This window comes from Numida meleagris, chromosome 1 (genome assembly GCF_002078875.1).
Source record: "Numida meleagris isolate 19003 breed g44 Domestic line chromosome 1, NumMel1.0, whole genome shotgun sequence".
Classification (NCBI taxonomy): domain Eukaryota; kingdom Metazoa; phylum Chordata; class Aves; order Galliformes; family Numididae; genus Numida; species Numida meleagris.
Window position 1 is genome coordinate 46,250,494 of NC_034409.1, and position 24,163 is coordinate 46,274,656.

The 24,163-nt window shown below is 47.9% G+C and overlaps 1 protein-coding gene across 3 annotated transcripts in view; it reads right to left on the reverse strand.

The window, feature by feature from the left end:
* The window catches only part of NTN4 (netrin 4), a 37,571-nt gene continuing 34,692 nt past the window's right edge, over positions 21,285-24,163 (reverse strand). For all 3 annotated transcript variants that reach the window (XM_021391285.1, XM_021391202.1, XM_021391375.1), the window contains exon 10: positions 21,285-22,817. In XM_021391285.1, the coding sequence (XP_021246960.1) occupies positions 22,681-22,817 (137 nt within the window). In that variant the 3' untranslated portion in view covers positions 21,285-22,680. The remainder of the gene's footprint in view (positions 22,818-24,163) is intronic.

Genomic DNA, 24,163 nt, shown 5'->3' on the forward strand with positions numbered 1-24,163 from the left:
CATGAGGAAGCAGCCACATAGTGCCTTTCTCACAAGCTGTGACGGGATGATGGCAGCATCCTGCTCCTTTAGACGTGCTGCAAATGCATAGCGAGAGGAAGTTCCTACAGTGAAGAGGCTGCCTTTTAAATTGATGATATAGGAACAGGGGATAGGAGAGGAAGTATGTGGTATTGATTTATTGTAGCTGTCATGCTCCTTGGGCTGCTTCACCTGCATGGGGCCAAGCACCAGCAAGCTCTTCTGGGTGACAGCTGGCTTTCCAAAACTTGAGGTGCCGCTCAGAAAGCCCTCATCCAGAGAAAAGAGAAAAATTAGGAACATCTGGATCCATGCTGGAACACTAACTATGTTTTCTTCTCATGGGGAGTTCCCTCCCCAGACAGTGCTGGAGGTAGGGCTGGAAGGGCCGTGTCACACATTGGAGGAGCTGGCCCCACTGCATCCCTTCCCTGGGTCCCTGCCTGCTGGGCTGGGGCAGAGCTGTGCTCCTGCATGGTGGTCAGCAGAGGGGCCCTCTGCTTGCTCCCCTCAGCCCTAGGTGCCAGCAAGAGGGAAGAAGGAAGTGAGGACGGTGTAATGCTGGACTTGTCCAGGCCTGGAAGAAAGTTTCAGCTTTTTGGCCTAACCCGGGATTCTGACCATTTCTGGTTACACAGTGATGACATTTAGCACAGTTTGCTGTGCAGCCACTCAGTGCTGCTGCTGCAGTTACAAAACAGATGTGACAGTGCTTTACGTGGAATGGTGTAATTGTCGTGGCTCTGCTGCCAAGCTATGCAGGAAGCAGGGCTCGTGACAGGCTTTGTGCTGTTTGTAGGCAGCGCACGGAGCGATTCGAGAGGTCACTTTCAGAAGTACCAGTTGGAAGCATAGTTCTGGAAATACTTCACCTAATATGGCTACAGCTGCCTCCTTGGTGTACTACAACTTAAGCAATTCAAGGAAATACACTTCTTGTTTGTTTACTTAAACCCTCAGCACTTTGAGTCTAGGAAGGTTCGCTGCTCGTCTCCCTTCTCTCAACGTTCAGTTGTTTTGGTGCTCCACAAAAAGGGTGTGAAAGCCATGCAATAAAATGGGACTGTGAAACCACTGATGGTGGTGAAGTGCATTTGGCTGTTAAGACCTTTAAAATCACACTGATTTTTAAATTTAATTTTTATATTTAAAAAAAATAATTTTCTAAATTTCTAATTGTCTAGATTTCAAAGTAATTGTATCTTTCTGACCTGCCAGACTTTTCACCAAAATTATTTTTTTTTGGCAGATCTCTCCTTGAAAAGTACATTGACCTGGGAATAAAGTGCAAGGTGTCTGTTGTTCTCTACCCTTAGGAGATCTGCTTTCAAACATATTTCTACTTTAGATTTAAATGGTTTTTCTCTATGAAGAATGGCTTATACAGCACATCTATCTGTTTTTGTCATGTGAAGGATCACAGTGTCACACAGCATCACAGGTTAACTCCTTCTGTGTGATGAGAGGAGGTATCAGGTCTACACTCCTGCTCTGAGCAGGAGTAGCCATGAAATCAGAGCAGACTGCTCAGGATTACATCCAGATGAGTCTACAAATACTCCAAGTGGCAGGGGCAGATGGGATTTTTGTGTCCCTACAAGCTGGCCAAACCAGTGCCAGATGAGGGGTACACTGTGGTGGCTGTTCAGTGCCCCCACTGCCAGCAAGGGCCTCACTGGACTGCTGCATCCAGTTACAGGCACTGTATCTAAAGGAAATTGGGGGGAAAATCATGAGAGCAACAAAAAGGACATAGCCCTGAGAAGTTAGGGAAGGCTGAAGGAAACGGATTTGCTTAACCTTGATATAAAAGGATATGTGGAGCAGAACTGAGGAGAAATGGTTACAAAGGTCTTCAATAGGCAGAGAGGTTTGTTGTATAGCAGGTGGTAATCACTAGACTTTGGTAGCCTTTGGAGGAATATAAAACAAAATATGCATAATTTTCAACACAGATTATGTTGGTTACATATAGGGAAAAACATGGACTTACTGCCACTGATTTTTTTTTTAAATAAATGAGATGAATTTGTGTCAGAGCAGATCTAATAGTGGCTTACCCCTGCCTAACAATCAGGATTTCTTTGGGTCATGTCTAGTCCCACTGTTCTCCATATCAGTGCTGGAGTCCTGGGAATCAGGAGCTGGGATTCTGTTCACACTTCCACTAGTAGTTTGTCTGACCCCAGAGAGACGCCAGGGCCTTTGACTGCTCTATCTTCACTGTGATCTGGTTAATGAAAGCCAGTGTTGTGAACTTGATGGTGGGATATGGGACAAGAACAAGACATCTTTACTCTTATCTAACATTGCAGGGCCTTAATCTTGAATCATAGAATCATAGAATGTTAGAATCATAGAATGGTTTGGGTTGGAAGGGACCTTTTAAGAACACCTAGCTCCAACTCCACTCCTATAGACAGGAACACCTCCCTCTAGACCAGTTTACTCAAAGCCCCATCCAGCCTGGCTTTGAATGCTGCCAAGGGAGGGAGCATTCACAAGTTCTCTGCACAACCTGTTCCAGTGTCTCGCCACCCCTGCAGTAAAGAATTTCTTCCTAATATCTAGTCTAAATCTACCCTCTTCCAGTTTAAGGCCATTTTCCCTCGTCCTGTTGCTACATGCCCTTATAAAAAGTCCACCCCCCAGCTTTCCTGTAGGCCCCCTTCAGGTACTGGAAGGCCGCTATAAGGCCCCTCCGGAGCCTTCTCTTCTCCAAGCTGAACACCCCCAACTCTCTCATTCTGTCCCTGTAGGGGAAGTACTCCAGCCCTCTGATCATCTTTGTGGCCCTTCTCTGGACTTGCTCCAACAGCTCAGTGCCCTTCTTGTGTTGGGGGCCCCAGAACTGGATGCAGTACTTCAGGTGGGGTCTCATGAGAGCAGAGTAGAGGGGCAGAATCACCTGCCTTAATCTGCTGCTCATTCTTCTCTTGATGCATCCCAGGATACGGTTGGCCTTCTGGGCTGCAAGCACAATTTGCCAGCTCATGTTGAGTCTTTCATCAACTGACACCCCCTAATCCTTCTCCTCGGGGCTGCTCTCAAGCCATTCTCTGCCCTAGTTGTGCTTGGGATTGCCCCAATCCAGATGTAGAACCTTGCACTTGGCCTTGTTGAACTTCATGAAGTTGGCATGGGCCCACCTTGAGCCTGTCCAGGTCCCTCTGGATGACATCCCTTCCCTCTACTGTGTCAGCTGCACCACTCAGCTTATTGTTGTCTGCAAACTTGCTGAGGGTGCACTCAATCCCAGTGTCCTTGCTGCCTACAGAGATGTTAAATAGCACCGGTCCCAACAATGATCCCTGAGGAACGCCACTCATCACTGATCGCCACTTGGACATTGAGCTGTTGACCGCAACCTTCTGAGTGCAACCATCCAGCCAATAGTGTGACTATCCAGACAATCTTTATGAAAAGGATGGTGTTTTGGGATATTAAAAAATCCTATTTTCCTACAATTTAAACAAGCAAGAAGAGAGACAATTCCTACACTGCATGTGCTTTTGTATCGCCCATTCCTTCCATACGATTGCAATCTGCTCAAGGCTCACTGATGTGCACAGGAGGCCTTTAATCTGGGTCAGATTTAATCTGGGTCACTAGCAGAGCTGCCAGAAAGTGAGCACCGGGTTACTGAATCAGTGCTTATTCTTCAACCTCACGGACAGGATGCACATTGCTAACACAGAGCATGATCCTGCCATTGTGTCCACCAGGGCCTGGAGCCCCATAGTCATGGGTACTGTAACTGTAGGATGAAGGGGTAGGTCTTCCACTGAGACTCTCAAGCTGAATGGAAATCAAGGAATAAAACAGCACAGCAGCAAAGTAGGAAGAAAGATGGAGAAAATAACTCTGCTCTTGCAACACAGCTAGGCCCATAGAGAAAACATGATTCCTTGGGCACGTCAGCATTAACTTCTCACAAGCACCAGTAGGAAGGAACTTGTTTGTGGTGCTCACCATGGCGATGCCACAGGCATTTCCTGCTCTAATTATAGATGCTGTGGTATCCTGGCACGAGCCGGGGCACCACACAGGCTTTGCTGCTCTGCTCCCACACGGTGAGCTGCAGTGTATGGCCCTTAAATGGCGTGGTAACCGGTGATAAGTGCTGGGGCTTTCCAGCGGGGACCACTGTAGGGGTTTTGTGGTGGGAGGATGGCAACCACAGCGAAGAGCTTTAAAATGAAGTCATTTAAAGTGAAAGGTGAAACAGCAGGAGCCTGTGGGCATTTGCAAAGACATCCAAGCTGTTGTATGGGAAACAAAAGAGTCACTGTGGCTGCAAATGCATCCGCTTTTTTAGACAGTGTCCTCAGTTAACAGCACTATTTTTACATCTTAAAATACTTGTGATCATTCCCTTTTTTTTCCCATGCAATTTTGTTAAACACCAACCAGCATTCTTTACGAATTCCCGACTTTGCTTTTTTCCTGGTACAAACTGACCCCTACGGGCCCACAGCTGCAGCTCAGCTCCCACTCCCTAGCGCATGGCAGCTGGCAAGGTGTGTACAGGCTCCTTCCGTGCAGGTCAAGCAGAGATTTTAACTTTTCCTCGTGGGGAAACGGTGCTATCTTTCTGCTGTACTCTTCACTCGAAGTTCATAAAGTACCTGAGAAATGTTAATGCCTCACGCTCCTTGGGTGTTGGCACATGGGAGATGGTTGGGCATCCCTAGGCATGGCTGGGTGAGGCCAGGCTTGGATCTGGCTCCTCAGTCTTGTTGCAAGCAGCAGTTGCACTGCACTGAGTTGGCCTGCCCTGAGTTTAGGAATCGTAGAATCATGGAATCATTGAGGTTGGAAAAGACCTCTAAGATCATCTAGTCCCACCATCAACCCATCCCCACCATGCCCACTAATCATGCCCCTCAGTGCCACATCTACACATCTCTGGAACACCTCCAGGGACAGTGATACCACCATTTCCCTGGGCAGCCTGCTCCAGTGCATCACCACTCTTACAGTGAAGAAATTTTTACTAATATCCAACCTGAGTAACATCTGGGACTCTGCTGCTTGCCCCACATTCTCTTTATGCTTGGGATAGGTTTGGAATGATGTCACATGGCTCACATTTTGGATGATTTAAAAGTGTTGGTTTGACTATCTTTATCTGAATGCCTTTCCTGAAGGAGCAAGCAGGCGTGGAGTTCTGCCTGGCACCACTCAGGGCTGCCAGTCACTCTGCCCAGGGGAAAGGAGAGATTCACCACATGCCACCGGGGTAGAGGGAGGTAACTGGGAAAAGCCACAGCCCTGAGCCTGCACTTCTGGCACTGTGTCTGCAGGAGCCCCAGGGCGGTGTCAGAGCGCTGAGAGGCTCCCAGAGCAGCATCCTGTTCAAATCACTGATATTTTGGAGTGTGCTGTGGGGCTGGGGCCTGGGCTGCATGGCCTAGAGCTGACAGCCTGTGAAAGTAGAGGCTGAAATGTTATATTCCCCACACAAGTGGAGCATAGCCCATAAAAGCTCCTGTGCTCATTCAATCCATCATCCAAGATGAATAAAAGCTGTAAGAATAGTGATTACCATCTCACCATGTGCACAGGAAAACAGACGGTGAGGAATAGGAATGGCTGACCCCAGGGCCCTGCAGGCCGCACGGTGGCTGTGCCCATGTTCCCGGCTGGGAAATCAGAGAGGGCATAGATAAATGCTGGGGCAGGCCGTTCTCGCAGCGGGAGCACCTCCTCCTGACAAAGCACTGCCACTTTATTTATTTTGCTTCCTGAGCAGTTTAATACCTGGAATTTTGTCCTCCTGGCAGCTCAGTGGTTTCTTGTTTATATTCTTTTAATATCAAAGGAAGATGTTCTGCTGACATTTATACAAGATACATTGTTTCTCGTGCTGAATCCTTAGAAAAGTTTTAAAGTTGCTGTTTGGGGGCAATAAACACTGTCCTTCCTCACTCCATGCAAGACTGAAATGCATAAACCAGATGCTACTCCTGGTTTAGAAATCAGAAGTCTAGGGAATCGCTTTTCCAGATTGAGTACCTAAATAAAGAACCGTGTCAAGGCTCCATAACTCAGGCAAGGCAATGCACACTGAGAGCTGGGAGCCAAATGGCACTGGAAAAAGTCAAGGAGTCAAGTACACATTCACCTGCTCCACCTATCTCACTATCTATACATCATCTGTGAGAGGAAATAACTCATTCCAGAGGGCTGTACTGACATCACCGCTGCAGGAGCTGTTGATCTACCTTGGATAGGTTGCTGCTGTTTGGGAGGATCTAAATGTATCTGTGGATTAAAAAATCTCTGTCTGTGATGTGCTGGAAATGAAAGACAGGGTTTCTCCAGGTCAAGGGCAGCTGCCCTTCAGGACGCTTACTCTGCCTGGGTGCTTGAGTCTTTTGCGTATATGCTGTACAAAAAGCCCTTGGCCTTTTGCATGGTCACACACCTACAGGAGACCCAGGGCACTGTCCTAAAAGAAACAAGTAGTGACATGATCTGGCACCGCTTTGTGCAGAGGCTTTTGGGCTTCTTTATGAAGTAAGCCCAATGTCAGAGAAAGGACTGTGTTTTTCTGGGGCAGTTCTGAGGCAGATCTTACTGCCAAAATGTCACTTGAGCCATCTGTTACTTACAGTCATACCTATGGACAATTTTCTTCTCTTTTTGATGTGTTTATGTACATGAGTGCGTTAGTCACAGATGCTTAGCTGTAAGAAACAGCCAGCTACGCCACGTGGTGCTCCTTCTGTCCTCTAGTGAGAGGGCTCAGAAAAGCTGGAAGAGGCTGCAGGGCCTTATCTCTGATGGGAATGTTTCAATGCCACGAAGAGCAAGGACATGAAGTGACAGGAGTGCCATCACTGCAAGGCTCCGTGTGTCCTGGCACACACAGCAGCACCGACTGTGAAGGCTTAGGTGATAGAAAAAGCATGGTCTTCAGTGTTTTCCCTCCCACTTCTGTTTCAGAATGCATTTGAAGTAAGGAATTGCGGTTTATTTTTAAAGTATTTGCACAACAAATGGACATCAGGCATCCACAGATCAATTCCTTCCCCCTGTGCTAAAATGGTGAAAGACTTTATACACTGCCCTCCTCTCTCGTAGCCCCACACCTGCCCCAGTGCTTGGACATGTCAGGAGGATCAGGGGGAGGAACTACATGGAGCACAGGCAGACCAGGAGAACCCAACTTCTGCTTTTTCTTTGTTCAGTAATTTTTAAGACAAGAGTTTTCAGTAATGTTCAAGACAAGATTTTTCGATAACAGAACTTGCAAAACCTTAGACTTAAGAAAACCAGCAGTTTAACATTCTGCCATAGGAGGGCAGTCTGAGATAATCACACAAATAAGCTATCTTGCTCAGGAAATTTTTTCTCATTAAAAAAATGAAGGCCAATAGAAATAAATGATTTGCCTCAAAATAAAGCCTTATGTTTAATTTGAGGAAGATTTTTTTTTTTCAATTCATTTACATAGAATGAGTGCAGAAGAGGAGCATTTACAGTAAGTACAATGAGCTTCTGCTTTCCCAGGAAAGAAAAAGAGTGGTAGTCTGAGTCCTTAACTCAGGAGTCAGAGGGGTAACATTCAGCTTCATACAGCTGTGTTCTCATACTGGGAACATGGGGCTGGTATTTTCTCTTCAGAGGAAAAACTCTGTGGTCTACTGCAGCATCTTCAGAGGATCGTTTGTGAGGCTCTCTCAGGCCTTGCTCCCTGAGCAGGAGTCTGGGTCCAGCCAAAAGGAGGCTGGCAACCACCAGGCTGCTAGTTCCTGCTGAGTTTTTCCCAGTGCACATAATCTCCAATGTCGGAAAAGAAAAATCCAGCCTGGTGCAGGACTTTGAAAGGCTGCCTGCTGCTAGGCTGATTGCTGGGCTCTGGAAGAGAAAATCTCATCCTCTTTAAACCCAAACTTGTCTTCCTGTGGTGCTGGGCAAGGCACTTGGCTCCCCTAAGTGTAAGCCCCTGATGAATGGATGCAGGATACTTCCCACAGTGTTGCTTGCTGGCTACCTCTTGCAGTCCAATACATAATGTGCTTCAGCTCCTGGCTGCTGTGCTTGCCCAGTTCCCTGGAACAAAAGGAAGGTCCAGGGGCACGGAGGATGGGAGCTGTGGAGGCCGCTCCTCCCAGAGTGCTGCTGAGAGACTGGTGGGGCAGTGAGGACAGCCCCAAAGCTGGCTGTGAGCTGCAGCTCCAGAGCTGGGAGAACTGCTGTGGCACCACATCGTCCTTTTTGCTTTGCTTGCGCATCACGGTGGCTCAACCAGAGCCCGAAACTTTCAGAGGCGAAAACATCCTTTCTCTATGCTCTTTATCAAATGCAGGGTACATTTCATGCTTCTGCTAGCTCAAGCAAATACATTTGCTTCATGACACAGCTTAAGGACAGCTGTTCATTCAATAAAAACTGTAGAGAAAGCAAATGTTGTTTGTGTGGCAGTATCACCCTAGAGGGTGAAAATAATAAATCTCGGCCTCTCCTTCAGGAAGAGCCACAAAGGGAGATTTCATATTTTTTTCTCTGNTTTTTAAGACAAGAGTTTTCAGTAATGTTTAAGACAAGATTTTTCGATAACAGAACTTGCAAAACCTTAGACTTAAGAAAACCAGCAGTTTAACATTCTGCCATAGGAGGGCAGTCTGAGATAATCACACAAATAAGCTATCTTGCTCAGGAAATTTTTTCTCATTAAAAAAATGAAGGCCAATAGAAATAAATGATTTGCCTCAAAATAAAGCCTTATGTTTAATTTGAGGAAGATTTTTTTTTTTCAATTCATTTACATAGAATGAGTGCAGAAGAGGAGCATTTACAGTAAGTACAATGAGCTTCTGCTTTCCCAGGAAAGAAAAAGAGTGATAGTCTGAGTCCTTAACTCAGGAGTCAGAGGGGTAACATTCAGCTTCATACAGCTGTGTTCTCATACTGGGAACATGGGGCTGGTATTTTCTCTTCAGAGGAAAAACTCTGTGGTCTACTGCAGCATCTTCAGAGGATCGTTTGTGAGGCTCTCTCAGGCCTTGCTCCCTGAGCAGGAGGCTCGGTCCAGCCAAAAGCAGGCTGGCAACCACCAGCCTGCTAGTTCCTTCTGAGTTTTTCCCAGTGCACATAATCTCCAATGTCGGAAAAGAAAAATCCAGCCTGGTGCAGGACTTTGAAAGGCTGCCTGCTGCTAGGCTGATTGCTGGGCTCTGGAAGAGAAAATCTCATCCTCTTTAAACCCAAACTTGTCTTCCTGTGGTGCTGGGCAAGGCACTTGGCTCCCCTAAGTGTAAGCCCCTGATGAATGGATGCAGGATACTTCCCACAGTGTTGCTTGCTGGCTACCTCTTGCAGTCCAATACATAATGTGCTTCAGCTCCTGGCTGCTGTGCTTGCCCAGTTCCCTGGAACAAAAGGAAGGTCCAGGGGCACGGAGGATGGGAGCTGTGGAGGCCGCTCCTCCCAGAGTGCTGCTGAGAGACTGGTGGGGCAGTGAGGACAGCCCCAAAGCTGGCTGTGAGCTGCAGCTCCAGAGCTGGGAGAACTGCTGTGGCACCACATCGTCCTTTTTGCTTTGCTTGCGCATCACGGTGGCTCAACCAGAGCCCGAAACTTTCAGAGGCGAAAACATCCTTTCTCTATGCTCTTTATCAAATGCAGGGTACATTTCATGCTTCTGCTAGCTCAAGCAAATACATTTGCTTCATGACACAGCTTAAGGACAGCTGTTCATTCAATAAAAACTGTAGAGAAAGCAAATGTTGTTTGTGTGGCAGTATCACCCTAGAGGGTGAAAATAATAAATCTCGGCCTCTCCTTCAGGAAGAGCCACAAAGGGAGATTTCATATTTTTTTTTCTGTGTCTTCCTCAGTGTTAATTTTCAAGAACGGAAACAAAAAAAAAAAAAAAGAACAAACAATTGATATTCCCTCCTTACGTGTACTCTTACCTATAATGCAATAGCATAAATTGTTAAAGATAAACCACCAGATGCTCAGAAATAACAGCCTGTAAGAGGAAGAAATAAAACATGTCACAGCCTCTTCTGACTCCAAAACTCTGACAAACACCCCACATGGATTTCAAGTTTTCTGGGAGGGAAGGAGATAGAAGGAGTGGAGTATCTGACCTCATCCTATCAGCATTGGTTTATTGTCTGTTCCGCTGAAAAAAAGGCAAGAGAAATCCATTTATTTTGAGCTCAAGGACACAATATGTAATAATTAATGAAACTGTTTTGGGAAAATCTGAGGTCAGTCAAATATATACTGAGTCTTGTTATAACTATTGCTCAAGTTAAATTAATGTAATTTCTAATTGCAGCTTGAAGAAGACATGATTTTGCTTTTTCTGAGGAAGAAGGAATTGTTTATGATAGTGGCTCTGTCATCTCACCATTTTACCTTTAAAATTGAGACTCATAGTGAGAGAGCAGCCAAATAGCTTCACAGTCCAATGGGAGGCTACAGTCTGCTATAAATGCACACAGAGGCTTCCTAAGAGCAAGCAGCATTCCTCAGCTGTATATGGGCAGATTCCTTAAATCAGGGCAGTCATGCTCACAGAAGTAAAAAATGGATCTGTCATCTGTGAGGAGCAGTTAGTTCACTGGCATGCTCCCATGGGAAAGGGAAAAGCAATTTTCCCAACTGAAGGAATTGCTCCTTAATGTGAGATCATTGAAACGCAAGTAACAAACCAAAACAGATGAAATATGCGCAGAGTAAATAGATCAAAGACATTGAGATAATTAATTACCAGCGGTCCAGTTCTCAGAGAAAGCACATCCATTCACAAAGAAGCCACTGTACCCGACACTTCTTAATATTGATGGCCACATCACAGATTTGCTGAAGTTTGTTAATGAGGAAAGGCGGAATTATGATTCCAGACAACCGGCTGGTTTAAAAATTTATGTTGGTTATGATAATGCCTTTGCCTATCCATAAATTTCACTGCATTCATAATATTTTATTTTAAGAAAAAGTGCCAAGTCCACTTTTGTATTTACTACCGTGAAAGTTTCCATCTCTATCTGCGGAAGGCTTGCGTGTTTATACAGCCATTTCAAAAGGAAACCCAGCTGCATGGAATCTCAAAACCATATTTTCTTGGTTCTTAGTGCGTGGATACTGATATTTTTAATCCCATTACGTCAGCAGGAGCATTTCTACTGTAAGGACAGTGAGTATAGAAAAGATGAAGCACTGCACTAGTGCTGGGTCTTTGTCTGCCCACTGAGATGGTCTCACCCCCTAAGGAATTAATGGAATGATATAAAAAAGTGGATTGAACTTATGCTGTGCTCCTCTGACAGGGATTTGAGCACCGTGAAGGCACGCAAAGGCATGTGGCCAGAGGGCTATTTTGTGCGCTACCAGCTAGGTGTCAACGGGATCTTCTAATTCCTCCGAGTCTGCAAAATGAGAGGTTTGTGAGGCAGATGGATATGCCAGGAGCAGCCACCAAGCTGAGAAGCACCTGGAGGAGTTAGGAGGGAAAGATGCTGATGGCAGCACCAGACACCCACCTTGTGTCAAAGCCACAGTGAACACGATTTAGACATTAAGTGTCTAAAGTTTCTCACATCAAATGTCTAAAGTATCTCTGAATGGCACTTCATCCCTTGGGTGTACTGACTGTGTCACACAGCTTGGTGTCATCTGCAAATTTGCTGAGGGTGCGCTCGATCCCACTGTTGATGTCATTGATGAAGATGCTAAAGAGCACATGAAAATCTTAAAGATCATCCAGTCCAACTGCCAGCCCATCCCCGATGAATCCTCACCAGTACAGAGGGTTGATCACCTCGCTAAAGTGAGCTTCAGTCTTTGCTGTGACACCCAGAACCATCAGTCTTGAAGGTGCAATCTCTATAGATATATAGTGCAGGTCTGCAGTTGAGTGCTGACCCATGAACCCCACTCCCACAGGCCAGCCCTCAGGCTGGCCTTTTTGGATGCTGCAGGGAAGATGGAGGACTGCATGCTGAAGCAAGGACAGCCTCTGACAGAAACTGAGCACCTGGGCTTTCTAAAAGGAGTTTCATCCAACTACCTAGCCATGATCCATGATTTATTAAAGGCTGGAAACCAGTCATAAAACGTACAGTGATGAACGTGCTCAAGTTTGCCGAATGCAGGGCTTTTTTCTGTATTTCAGCTGTTGCTCCTGGCAACATTTGAAGGAGGCCACATGCCTTCCTCAGCTCAGGGCCAGCCTGCATGGCCTTCTTGAACATGGCTTCTGTCGTATCCATCTGAACAAGTCTGTCACAGATTAAGCTTTGAAGTTCCAAACTTTGAATTCCCTGCTGGGGCCAAGCAAGGGAGCGAGGGGACAACAGCTGCACTCCCCAAAAAAGCCAGGGAAGGGGAAGAAGGGCAAGAGTGAGAGGTGCTGGTGCTGTAGGAGGAGAGGTGGAGAGCTTTGGAGTGGGTGGAAGGGACGGAGGGCTGACCTCCGTGGGGCAGGAGAGGGGAGGCTCAGGGGTTTTTGGCCTATGTCTGGCACAGGCCCTGCTGCTGTTGGGTGCTCCCCCAAAACAGTCTCCTCTGTCCAGGTTACAGAACCTCAGCAGAGGGATTTAAGGAGTAGACAGAGATAGGGGACATGCCTGAAGGCTTAGTTTACTTGGTTTAGCACGGACCTCTAATTTTAGCCACCACAAACATAATGGGACTTTTTCTTTATTCCTCTATGCAGCCATGGGGCAGAAAGGGCAGGGGAGCTTAAAAGACTTATTCATGCAAGCAGAGCAGGAGCACTAAGTCCACTATTTACACTCCGCAAATATATTTCATTCACATTACTGCAACACAGAGTAAAATGGGTGCAGGCCAGGTGTCTCCTCCACAGCACTATGGTGCAAGCGGGGGCCAGCAACCTCTTTATTTTCCATTCTGCAAAATGGAAAGCTCACCTATGCAAAAAAGGGCTAAATGGGTTTTGTAAACCACCGAAGCAGAACAAAATTTATGCACGTCCTCTTTTCAGAGGCTGCTAAAAAAAATCTCCATCATCTCTCTGCATCTCACTATTTCAAGCAGAATGATTTCCCAGCTAGAAGGGCAAAAATAGTTCAAGTTTGAGACACTGTTGGCCTTGTGAAGAATTCCTGCCTCCCTTCTCCTGCTTGTGCCAAGCAAATTTGTTTTGCTGACCTTCAGCACAGTTTATTCTGAATATTTAGAGGTGTTATGGTCAGGCATTCAGGCTGTAGCTTGGCAAAACCTTGGTACAAACACAGAAGAAAAGGCAAACATCTTTGCAAGTTGCATGTGTGAGTTGGTTTAACTGTACCAATATATCTTTCTTCTATTGATATGTGCCAACCTGAAATGAGCCATTATTTTAAGTTTGTATGAATTAAAAGTCAGGGCCAAAATAGGAATGTTGTGTTTCATAAAACCTGTAGCAGGGCTGGGGTGGGACAGAAGAGCTGCGTGATAGGATGCTTCCTTTTCTCACGGGGCTCCAGCAGCCAGAAGAGAGATAGAGACCCCGCTCTTGGGACCTGCCCAGCTGACCATGCCATCCCCCCCACACCCCATGCCTGGGGTCACCCAGAAAATGCTGTGGAGGCTGTGACAGCCATTCATCTTCTTGGGCAGGTGCATCCTCACCGGGGCTCTGCATAGCAGGCTGGATGCCAGCAGTGGAGGACCTCCACCTTCTGTGCTCCCATGCCCTGTCCAACACCAGCTCCCTTTTTCCTCCAGTTCCAACCTCACTATTAACAGCCTGCTAGTCCTACAGGATGGAGATCCCAAAATAGTTTTCCTTTTCTCACCCGTCCCTGCCTGGAGCAGGTTTATTTGCCAGCTCTGCTCAAGACAAGGACTAACTTGTACCACAGAAACACCTACTTAAATAGATGCTTTTTTAGCTGCTCCTTTTCCTAGCCAAAGATTTTTTCAGTAAGTGCCAAAATGCCTGAAAAGATGTCAGAGGAGACTCTCAAGGCTGGTGCCAGCATCTCTGAGCTGCTGGGTGATCCAGCGGCAGCAGCAGGACAGGGTGGGGGTCAGAGTGGCAGAGGGCTGGTTTCATCTGGCTCATAGTTTTGCAATCACTCTTTCCAAGAATCAGTTCAGAACTGGTCTGGTTTGAAAGGTGCATTTCTTTCCTTGATCAGCCTCATTTTTCAGCTGATTTTCTGCCTTCTTTCCTGACTCTAACCTTTCAAAAAGGGATGCACACTAAGAAGACACCGGTTGAAAGCTGCAGACTTCCTTCTTGTCTCTTATGGGTTATCAAGGATGCTGAGACCAGAACACATGTTTCTCCTGCTGCATTAAGTGCTTTGAATGTATGCTAAAAATGTTAATATGTTATTCAAGAGACTGGAATTTCTCCTTCAGGTGTGATGCCTTTAGGCCATTTGCACTTCACACACAGTCACAGGTAAGGGCTTGTTGCATTGGCAGAAACATGCACTTAATGAAATGTTATTCTGCTTCTTATTATAGTAAATAAGAGAGCTCACCAGTCATTCAGTTTTAGCACCTCCTTATTTTTCCTGAAAAGCATTGCCCTGTAGTCAGCACTGGAGTGAGCCTGGGACAAGAGAGACCTCTGTCCTCTAAGGATGGGAGTCCGCCTTGGGGTACCCCATGGCCTGTTTGGAGGCTCAGCTTTCCTCTCTGGATCACCAGTTGTGGTGCAGCTATTTCATCCCTGCTGCAGATTCTAGGTTAAAATATTCTTATGCTGGCTCCTCTTCAGCTTGCAGCTTTTTACAGCCAGAGGGCTGAGCTCCTCTCCTGAAGGATGCCCACAGACAGGGGCTGGAGCTCTGCATTATAACTTGAACCAACTTCAGGTTTCATTTGGGTTTCTCATGTCACATGATCTTTAGACACTACGAAGAATTGAAGGTAGTAACAGGCATTCCCAGGTAGCTGTGCTCAGTGGGTAGATGCCAGCTTTCTTGATGGATCTTGGCAGGGTCTTTATTGCATGTCCACAGGCAGCATCTTACAGGACAAGATCTCTTTCGGGGTGCCAGATCAGAGGGAGATGAGCCTGTGTGGCTTTGCTCAGGGAAGGGCTTTGGAAGGATCCCTGAGCAGCACCGTGTGTGCCAAACCATCCCATGTGCCACAGGGCTCGTGAATGTGACTGGGAGGTGGGCCCCGCTCCTACCACCCCCTGCAGCACCTCTTGGGAATGTGTCCATACTTTGACCCCTAAACGTGCGGCCTCAGCTGCTGGTCCAGGCCTCCCCAGCAAGCAGAGCGTGTTGTTCCGCCTGTCTGCTTGCAGCACTCGCCTCTCCTCTGCCCTCCTGCTCCTCTGTCGTCACCGCAAACTGCAGTTCTGACCTTTTTGTCCTCAGCAAGCTATTCATTTAAAGTACAAACGCTGTCCTCAAACAGCAGTCATTAATATGAGGCAGCAAATTCTTTTCTTTGTTCTTTATTGTTGATTTCCCCATTGGGAAACTGGTGGCAGGAGAACTGCATAGCTGCAGGAGCAGCTTGCTAATTGCATACTTTCGAATACTAATTTGTATGGGTTTGTTTGGTTACAAAGGGAAACAGAAACAAGCCAGGGGGTGATAAAAAAATGTCAAGGTTATAAACCCTGCAGAAGCTGGAATTTTTATGAATTCTTTAAATGCAAATTGCGGGCTGGTGGCTGCACATCCCCTACCCCCTGCAAAGTGCCAAGCAGAACTGTGCTACTCACCCCACAGGCACACAGCACCCTGCCCACGGCCCCACTGTGCTGTGCTCGGCTTCAGGGGCATTCAGGGCCTGGGATACCAGTTCCTGCTGGGTAATCACAGTGCCTTCGGAACAGTTGTCTTTTTAGCCCACTTTCATTTTTTTTCCTCCATACTTGATGTCTTTCCGTAGGTTCTTCCTTATCACCGACTGCTTTTTCTCTCTTTTTAAAAGCAAGGTACAAAAGGGATGTTTTTGTGTAAGCAGTCAGTTTGGTCCATTGAGATGTTATTATTACAGAGGGGAAATTTAGGTTAGATGTGAGGAGGAAATTCTATACCCACAGGGTGATGAGACAGTGGCACAGGCTGCCCAGAGAGCTGTGGGTGCTCCATCCCTGGAGGTGCTCAAGGCCAGGTTGGATATAGAGCCCTGGGCAGCCAGAGCTGGTGGGTGGCAGCCCTGCCCACAGCAGGGAGTTGGAACTAGATGATTTTTAGGGTACTTCCAAACTAAGCAATTCTATGATTCTGTGGTCACCACTTCCTGCCCTGCCACTGTTGCAGTGGTCTCAACCTGGAGAGCAGTGCCAGCAGAGTTCAGGCTGCCTTGGTGTCCTCCCTGTAGCACCCTGAAGCTCAGTCAGAGCCACATGTCCCCCTCTCTCTGGGCAAGATGATGATGGCCCAGGTGCCCACAGGGCTACCCAGCACCACCACTGCTATGTGAGTGTCCTGGAGGGGTGGCTCTGAGGACCTGCTCTGGTGACCCTGTGTGAAGGACGTGCCTGTATCAGTGGGTACAGAGATACCAGAGGGCTCCAAGGCTGGGAACATGAGGGAGGTAAAGTCAAGGGAAAATCATACAACTGTGCTATTTTGTGGCTGTTTGCACTGCAAAGGCAGCTCTCTGTGTTTGTTCACTCCTTTGCTGTCACATAACATGATATGGAGTCAAAATGGATTTTACTGTGTACCCCACACATTATAAAAAGATTGTTTCCCAGTACCTACCACAACAGTCCTCTGCTGGTACTTTCCCCTCTGCTTAACACACGGCTGCATGATGGCACCAAAGGAAAAAAATCACATAGAGACACCAGCTCTCAAAACCAGTGTATATTGTCTTTCAGTGATGAGAAAAGGTCACAGTCGCTGGCAGAGCCACATCATTTGAGCAGGTTTGCAGTGGAAAGCACTGCAGGGACGTGCAGCAACACAAACAACGCCTAGTTATAACACCCATGGATATTGCATTTTCTGGGAACCAATACCTGAGGTTTGTTCCTCAGCCTACAATGGGCAGCTCACTGGATCCCTCGATAGGAATCTTTGTTGTTTAGTGATTTGTGTGATGCTGAAGATAATCAACCAGTTCATTTCCTTAACTAGAAGTAAAGGATGTCTCATAATTATTAAATTCGTGTTTATTCAGGTAGCAAGAATGGTATGGGAGGTGAGCGCTTGGCAGCACGCCAATCACCAGGACCAAATGGCACGGACACAGCAAGGCCCCACAGCACCTGGCTGGCAGGGCCAGTGCCGGGGCTGTGCCCCAGTGTGTGCTGAGCTGCTGACCGCCACTGCAAGGAAATAACAGCGCAGAAACTGCAGAACAGAGCAAGAAGTTATCTGGGTTGTGGATTCGAGCCTGACACTGACCATCCAGCTGGCAGAGGCTGGGTGGCTCTGAAGAATGTCAACAGCCTCAGATAAATGCCAGGATAGCCTTGTGAACAGGAACTCCGATGGTATTTTCTTTTGTACTGCAGCTATTTTAGTTCTGTTTATTTCCTCTCTATTTTGGATGTTTCACAGAGAAAAAAAAATCTTTGTGGGTATAGAGAACTGTGTGCTGGAAGGAGGAAGATGAGAATGCCAGCCGCTCACTCGTCTGCTGGTGGGCAGGATGGCTGTTGTGGGCCGGACTTTTTCCAGTCCACAGTGGGTTTAGATAACAGGTGTGCCACGTCCTCGGTGCATGTCTTCATGTGCTGGCTGTTCATGGGTTTTGAAGGATTTAAGCTTGCTTACTGTTTGAACACAGAATGAGCAGTGATTCCTGCTCCCTGGCATGTGTAGGGCTTGCTTGGGGGTGGAAAAGCAGACTGCAGCTCGGGGCGATTCTCAGGTATTCAGTCTTTCCCTGTACAAGAGCTGGGAGTTTTCCAGCGCGCCACAGCCTGGCTGGGACGCAGCCATTTGTGGAGAGCAACGCCCGGCTGCTGCTGGGGCCGTACCGGCATGTAACAATACCTGTCTGGCTCGCGAATGTCAGACAAAGCTGTCATAAATCTCTAAGCCCAGCGGTAAAATTAATGGGAATTGCAGGGAGCAGGACCTTGTCAGCTTCATAATAGGGCTGTGAGTGGAAAAACATCTCATGCTTCCCTCCAGGCATTAGGCAACCGAGCAACTGATGCTCCGTGGCCATTATCCAATTATAAGGGCTTTTTGCTCAGAAGCATTTGGTAGTTATTGCTTTTAATGTGTCAAAGTTAAAGAGTCGCCAGCACAGAACGAGGCCGAGGGAACAGAGCCGGCCAACAAAATGTGGCGCGGTGGCGGCAGGCCTGGCCTTGCCTTGCTCTGTGATGTCCATCTGATCACTATTGGCCAGGCAGGGCATCCTGTTAATGGCCAAGCAGGACTGGCAGTGCTGCCCTCCTGCTGGCAGGGAGCGGGGAGCAGCCCCATACACCAGTGGGATGGCTCCCCAAAAAGGGGGAGAGCAGCACTGAGCTGAGGGCAGCTGCCTCCATGTCACAGTGAGTGGTATTTATGCTGCGTTTCAGGGTTTCTGCCGGTCACCCACCATGACCAGGAAAATATTGTTGTTCTCTCGGCTGCATAACTTGGCTTCTGTCTTCTTGTTGTTGTGTTCTACCTCCTGCCTCTGGAGCGACAGGCTGTGGTGCGGGGCTGGATGTGCTGCTTCTCAGGAGGCACAGAGTGCGGAACAGCAAAGCAGCTCTCAGGAAAATTTTCATGGGGTCATTCCTGAAATGCCCCAGCACAGCCAGGCTGCTCTGGACGCTGAGGGCTGCTGTTTGCTGACCGGCTGAGCGTGCTCAGAGCATGCAGCTGGCCGCCGGCCACACGCTATTCCACGACTGGTGACGGGCTGGTGGCCTCCCCGCTTGGCCAGCCAGAAAGCCTTGTGCAGTGCTCAGGCCAAGGGCAGCCGTGGCTGCAATGTCCCTGCTCACATCTTGGCTCTCTTTAACGTCCTCGCCTCTGTGAGGGTGGGTTCAGCCCCTGCTCAGATTACTAAAGTACCTGTGTGTCTTCTGGCACACAAAGCTGCCCCTGCAGGGCAGTTGGGCAGCATAATGCCCCCGGCTGCTGCTGGGGCTCTCTGTACCTAGGGAACAGGAGATCCTTGCACAACTGGCACCTGCCACCCGCACATCAGTGGGGCAAAGCTCCACTCCTTGTGTATCTGAAATGGCTTCCTTGACTTCTGCAGGAGTTACTCAGAAAGGCCCAGGTAAAGGTTATGGATGTGACCACATGGAGGTCGTACAAACTCCCAAGGTCCAAATGCAAGTTGCACCTGGTGTGAATGAAGGAAAGACAGCTCCTAGAGTAGCAGAGACAGATAGCTGTAAGGAGAGATGCCTGCTGTAAGGAGTGCACATCCATGTCCACAGCACATCAATTCAGGGAAACATTGCTCATGTTTTAGGAAGCAATTTCATTCTTCTCACCAGTTTTCATACGAAACCAAGGGCCTTTTCCCAGCTCTGTCTTTCAGATAAGTTAAAATACAGGTCTTGTGCTCAGTGAGTGCATGTGAACTCTGTGCATAGCACTGAAAGAACAGAGCAAAGAACCAAAGAAAGAAATGCTGTCAGTGTAATCAGCTGGCCCAGGCTGGGGAGCTCAGAGATGTGAGCAGAGAAAACACATCTGGGAAATGCAGCAGTGAGGAGTTCTGGGGATATGCACAGCATGCTCTGCACCCACACCTTTACCCCCACCCAGACCTCAGTGCATCAGTGAGGCTTCAGCCTCTTGACCATGCTAACACTTTCAAAAAGCCAACAAGTTTTCCATATATAGTGTATTTCCCAGCCTGTGAGCTTGCTGAGGCCTCACTGCCCTCCCTTGCAGAAAAAAAAAAGAGGCACTCATAATGTTTCTGTGCTGAACTGTGGGAAAAGAGTGGTAACCCCTGGGCAGGGGCATGCTTTGGAAACACCGTCATCAAAAAATCAAGACATGAGTGCAGAAGGATCAAGGACAGCTGATCTCCTCCTGCTGTATCAGAGACAGTGCTCCTCTAGATGGGGGGCAGCAGCCACTAGACATTTTTGAGGTATTTATTCTCTACGCTGTGGATACTGAAGTCAATACAATAACTAAAAATAAATGTTTAAGAAAACAACAACAACAGCACTGCAGCTATTTGTTCCTGAGCTGTTGTGCTTACCCGTACCAGCCTGACTTTCCATTTCAGCAGCCTAGTAGTATCAGATGTCCAGGCACGTTCAGCCGTATGGTCGCTTCCCAAAAGACTCAGCCTGTCGGCACTACTATATTAAACATGCCTGGAACTTTCCACCAAGGCCGGAGGAGCATGTTTCTCTGCAGTGCGTGGTGACTGGTGGGGATGGGCCCTGCACGTGCCACCAACCCAGCCCTGGCAGTGGCAGGAGGGGACACTGGTTCTGCAACCTGGAAGGGCTTGGGCTGGGAGGTGACAAAGTGGTGGGAGGTGAGGGGACTTCACCTCCTCTAAGCACTAAGCCTCCTCCAGGAACCGAGCTTCAGGCTAGTGAAAACGGATGGGCAAATCTGAGTGACCCATCCTGCTTTTTTCCACAGGCATCAGTGGTGGCAGAAATCCCCACATGCACAGCGGATTGTTTAGTTTATGCCTAGCCCTAACAATGCTCATGATATGGGATTTGTGTTTGGAGGAAGGAGGGGCTGAAAACCTGTAAACATGTGTTGGTAAGACTGGATCCTCCCCTTCTCAGCTCTCCCTGCTCTGCTCTGGGAAGCTACCAGCTCTGCCTGTGTCAGCAGCTCTTGTCTTTATCAGTGCTGCTTACAGGCAGGGTGGGAGCAAGGAAGGTGTGATGTCAGGTTGCACGACAAACTTCACACCACGGGGCACAGGAGCTGTGACTACAGCCTGGCTCAGCCAGCGTCAGAGTCCACATCCGTAAGTCAAGGTCTCCAGCAGCCCCATCTCTGAAGAAGCCTTTGCCTTCTTGCCCGTCTTTTCTGATGCCTGATTTCACTCTGTGGTGCTCTTGTACATCTTTTGCCTCAACGTTCGCTTTCCACAGCTTTATTTTCCTTTACAGTTTCCATGTAGGCAGTGAGCCTGATTTCAGCTGTCCCTGACTTGCTGCTTATCTGTTACCACTCTGCAGCTCAACCACCAGGTTTGTATGGATGCAAGGATCTGGCTAGCTTCGAGAAGAGCAACTCCCCTTCGTTTGAGAAGAGCCTATGACTAAGCCTCCAAAACCAGCTGGAGCTGGATTTCTGTGAGCCATCCCTGTGGCTTGGCCTTTTCCCACATGGTGAATGTTACCTCCCCATAGCAGCTTCTCCTCACCCTTAGTGCGCTCTTCAGCACAGGCATGAAGACCACATTGCTGGAATGTTGAAATCATAATATATTTATTACATACACAAGATATAAAAACAAATTACCAAAATAGTATCCTTTTTTTTTGTGAGTCCACAGGACCTTGAAAGAAAAATACATATGTAAAGCATATTGGTAGACTTGTGGTTCTTATGATGTTGCTTGTCTGCTTTTTCTTTCCTCTCATCCTCAAGAACAAAATACACTCTATGCAATGATGTGCTTCAAAGACGCTTTACAGAAAAGATATACTTTAGTGCTGAAAACTGCAGTAAACTGTGCTATATTCCATATGGGTGTTAATGAGGAAGTATAGTGGCCGTATATATTGCAAACAATAACACAGAAGAAAACAAATCGAGCATTCAGTTTTAAATACTAACATAAAAATAAAATAAACTCCAGGCCCATCGTGAATCACTGGGTGGGGATATGTGAATGGCAGTCCTTTCCATTCTTCAGATCCAATCCTCCTGTGGGCAGTTTCCTACTCTGGCAATTGCATTTTCATTCCGAAGTCTCTTCTTTTTGTACTGCTTGCCAAGTCCTGCCCATGGAGCCCAAGTGCTGGTCTGAAGCTGGGACTTCAGTGCAAATGCTTTCTATCCCTCAGACTGCACCCCGGGATGCTCTGAGCGGCCATGCCAGGCTGGCCCTTCCCTTTACGCTGTGCATCTTCAGGAGTGCTTCTGTTTCAGGAAGGTTTTCCATGTGCCACCTTCAACCTCTTCTTTCCCAAACACAATCCGGCCTTCCACACCGTGAAGTGGCAGGTAGTAAAGTGCTTTATACAATGAATTATTTACAGGAGGCTGGGCTCATATTTTAACACTTCAAGGACAAAAGCTCAGAGACACTGCGCCCCATGGAGCCAGCTCTTCTCTGCAGCGGTGGCAGAGAACCGGCATCCACCACACGTGCATGAGGGCAGAGGAACTCACATCACCCAGCAGGTCCGCCCTCGAGAGCACAGGCGGGGAGCTGAGCCCCAAAACCTCCAAGAGGATGGTGAGGTGAAGGGCAGCAGCACCCAACTCCCAGCCACGTGCTCCTGCTGCTCTGCAGCATCTTCTGGGAGCCTCTGGAAATGACCCCAGATCCATCCTGGTGGCGTTAGCAGTGGCTCATCACCTCTCATCTGGGGCCAAACCAAGGGCCGCCCTTCCTTCTCTTCCTCTCAACGCAACAAAACCTGGGCTCAGGGAGTGCCTTGCAAGGAAGCTACAGGCGAGTGAATGGGCATTGGCCAGGAAGGGTTAAATTAGACAGCGCCTACAAATCGTAATGCCTCACTACACGCTTTGGCGCTATTTTCTTATGTTCCAGTTTTCATCCTGAGGCCTTCTCTCTGTGAAGGCTCTTGCATTCTGTGCATGAAGAAATGCCCTAGGCAGCCGCGTGTGTCTAGTTGCAGTCTCTTTTTAAAATCTCCAGGACCTTTCTCCCGAGGGCCGACTTCCACTGGTGGACAAAGCTTTTCATGTTGACAATGAGCCTGCCCGTCCGGACATCCTCGTGTCCTGCCACCAGGTACTCCAAGCCTGCAAATCAGCAAAGCGGTCAGGGACTGTGCAGCACTGCGTTTGGGGGGAGGGCTATTAACACCACCTGCATGTAATTTATGTAGTAGTGCTTTGGAGCATGCATATAAAGGGGAAAAATATGAGGGTAGCCAGGCACAATACTAGTAGGATTATCAGAGAAGCAGTTGAGATTTTGGCTCAGGATGCCTGAACTGCCTCCTGCCTTTCTGACAGGCAGAAGCCAAGGCTCAGGCAGAGATCAGCACAGTGGGAGGGCAGCTGCTCTGGGACCCTGGGCAGCCTATGCTCATCCGTGGGGACGCAAAGGCCCCGCAGTCCTGCGGGCTGCAGCCTCTCCCCTGTTGTGCTGGAAGGATGAGCACCTGGAGGGGCTCAGAGCCCTCCTCACCTGCACTGGGGTGGAAAGCTGCTCCTGACTCTGGGACGTAACTCACATGGATCCCAGAGCCATGCAGGGACTCCCAGCCCTTCCACTGGGCGCAGCGGGCACTCTGCACGTGTTTCCTCAGGTTTTTGTTTTGCTGCTCAGAATAAAGGGAGGTGGTGGGGAGGGGACAGTGTCCCCTAGTTAAAGGTTAAGTGTGTTTTTCTTTAATTCAGTACAATTTGTTATCTGCTTCATCTGAGCTTCTGGGCACACACATCCTCTCTTCTGCCAAGTAAACACAGGAAATTTGCATGGCAGGAGCAGCCTTTGTGAGACCTTCATTTTGGCTGTGTCAATCCTGCTGCTGTAAACATCACTTTTTAAGGGCTCCTAAATCTATCTCCCTTATGAGAAAAATGTGACCCACACTCTCAGAGAAAAAGCTATTATTGCTTCGGCTGCTGATTCTCTTTCTAGAGGAAGATTCATCCTTTCTGACTTTACAGAACTGAAAAAGATAAAACAAAACATACAACAGAGATGCCACAAGCCAGGACTGGAGGCTGGGAGTTCTGCCTGCCTGAGAGCTCCACTTGTGTATGGGTGAGGGGCAGAGCTGAGGTTAGGAAGGGCTGCTGCTTCCTGCAGATGGCCAAGGCATCGGCATCTCCCTCAGCACTCCCCGAAAGGCCAGCCTGACCCCTCACAGGACCCTTGGCACATTTATCATCTGGAAGCAGCCTGTAGAGATCTGATAAATGTGTGGAGGTTCTATTTTTTTGCCAGAACTTTTAGAGCTTACCTTCCATTTGGTGTCACTTCAGCACTGTGAAACAGAGTGAAAATATGTTTTGCTTTCTTCTACTTTTATCTTTGATCTCCTCTATGTTTTTGGGAGATGTGATTTCCATTACAGCTATATGTCAAGAAATTATTTTATGTCAGCTTGGCTGCTGTTGGTGGTTTATTCATCTGG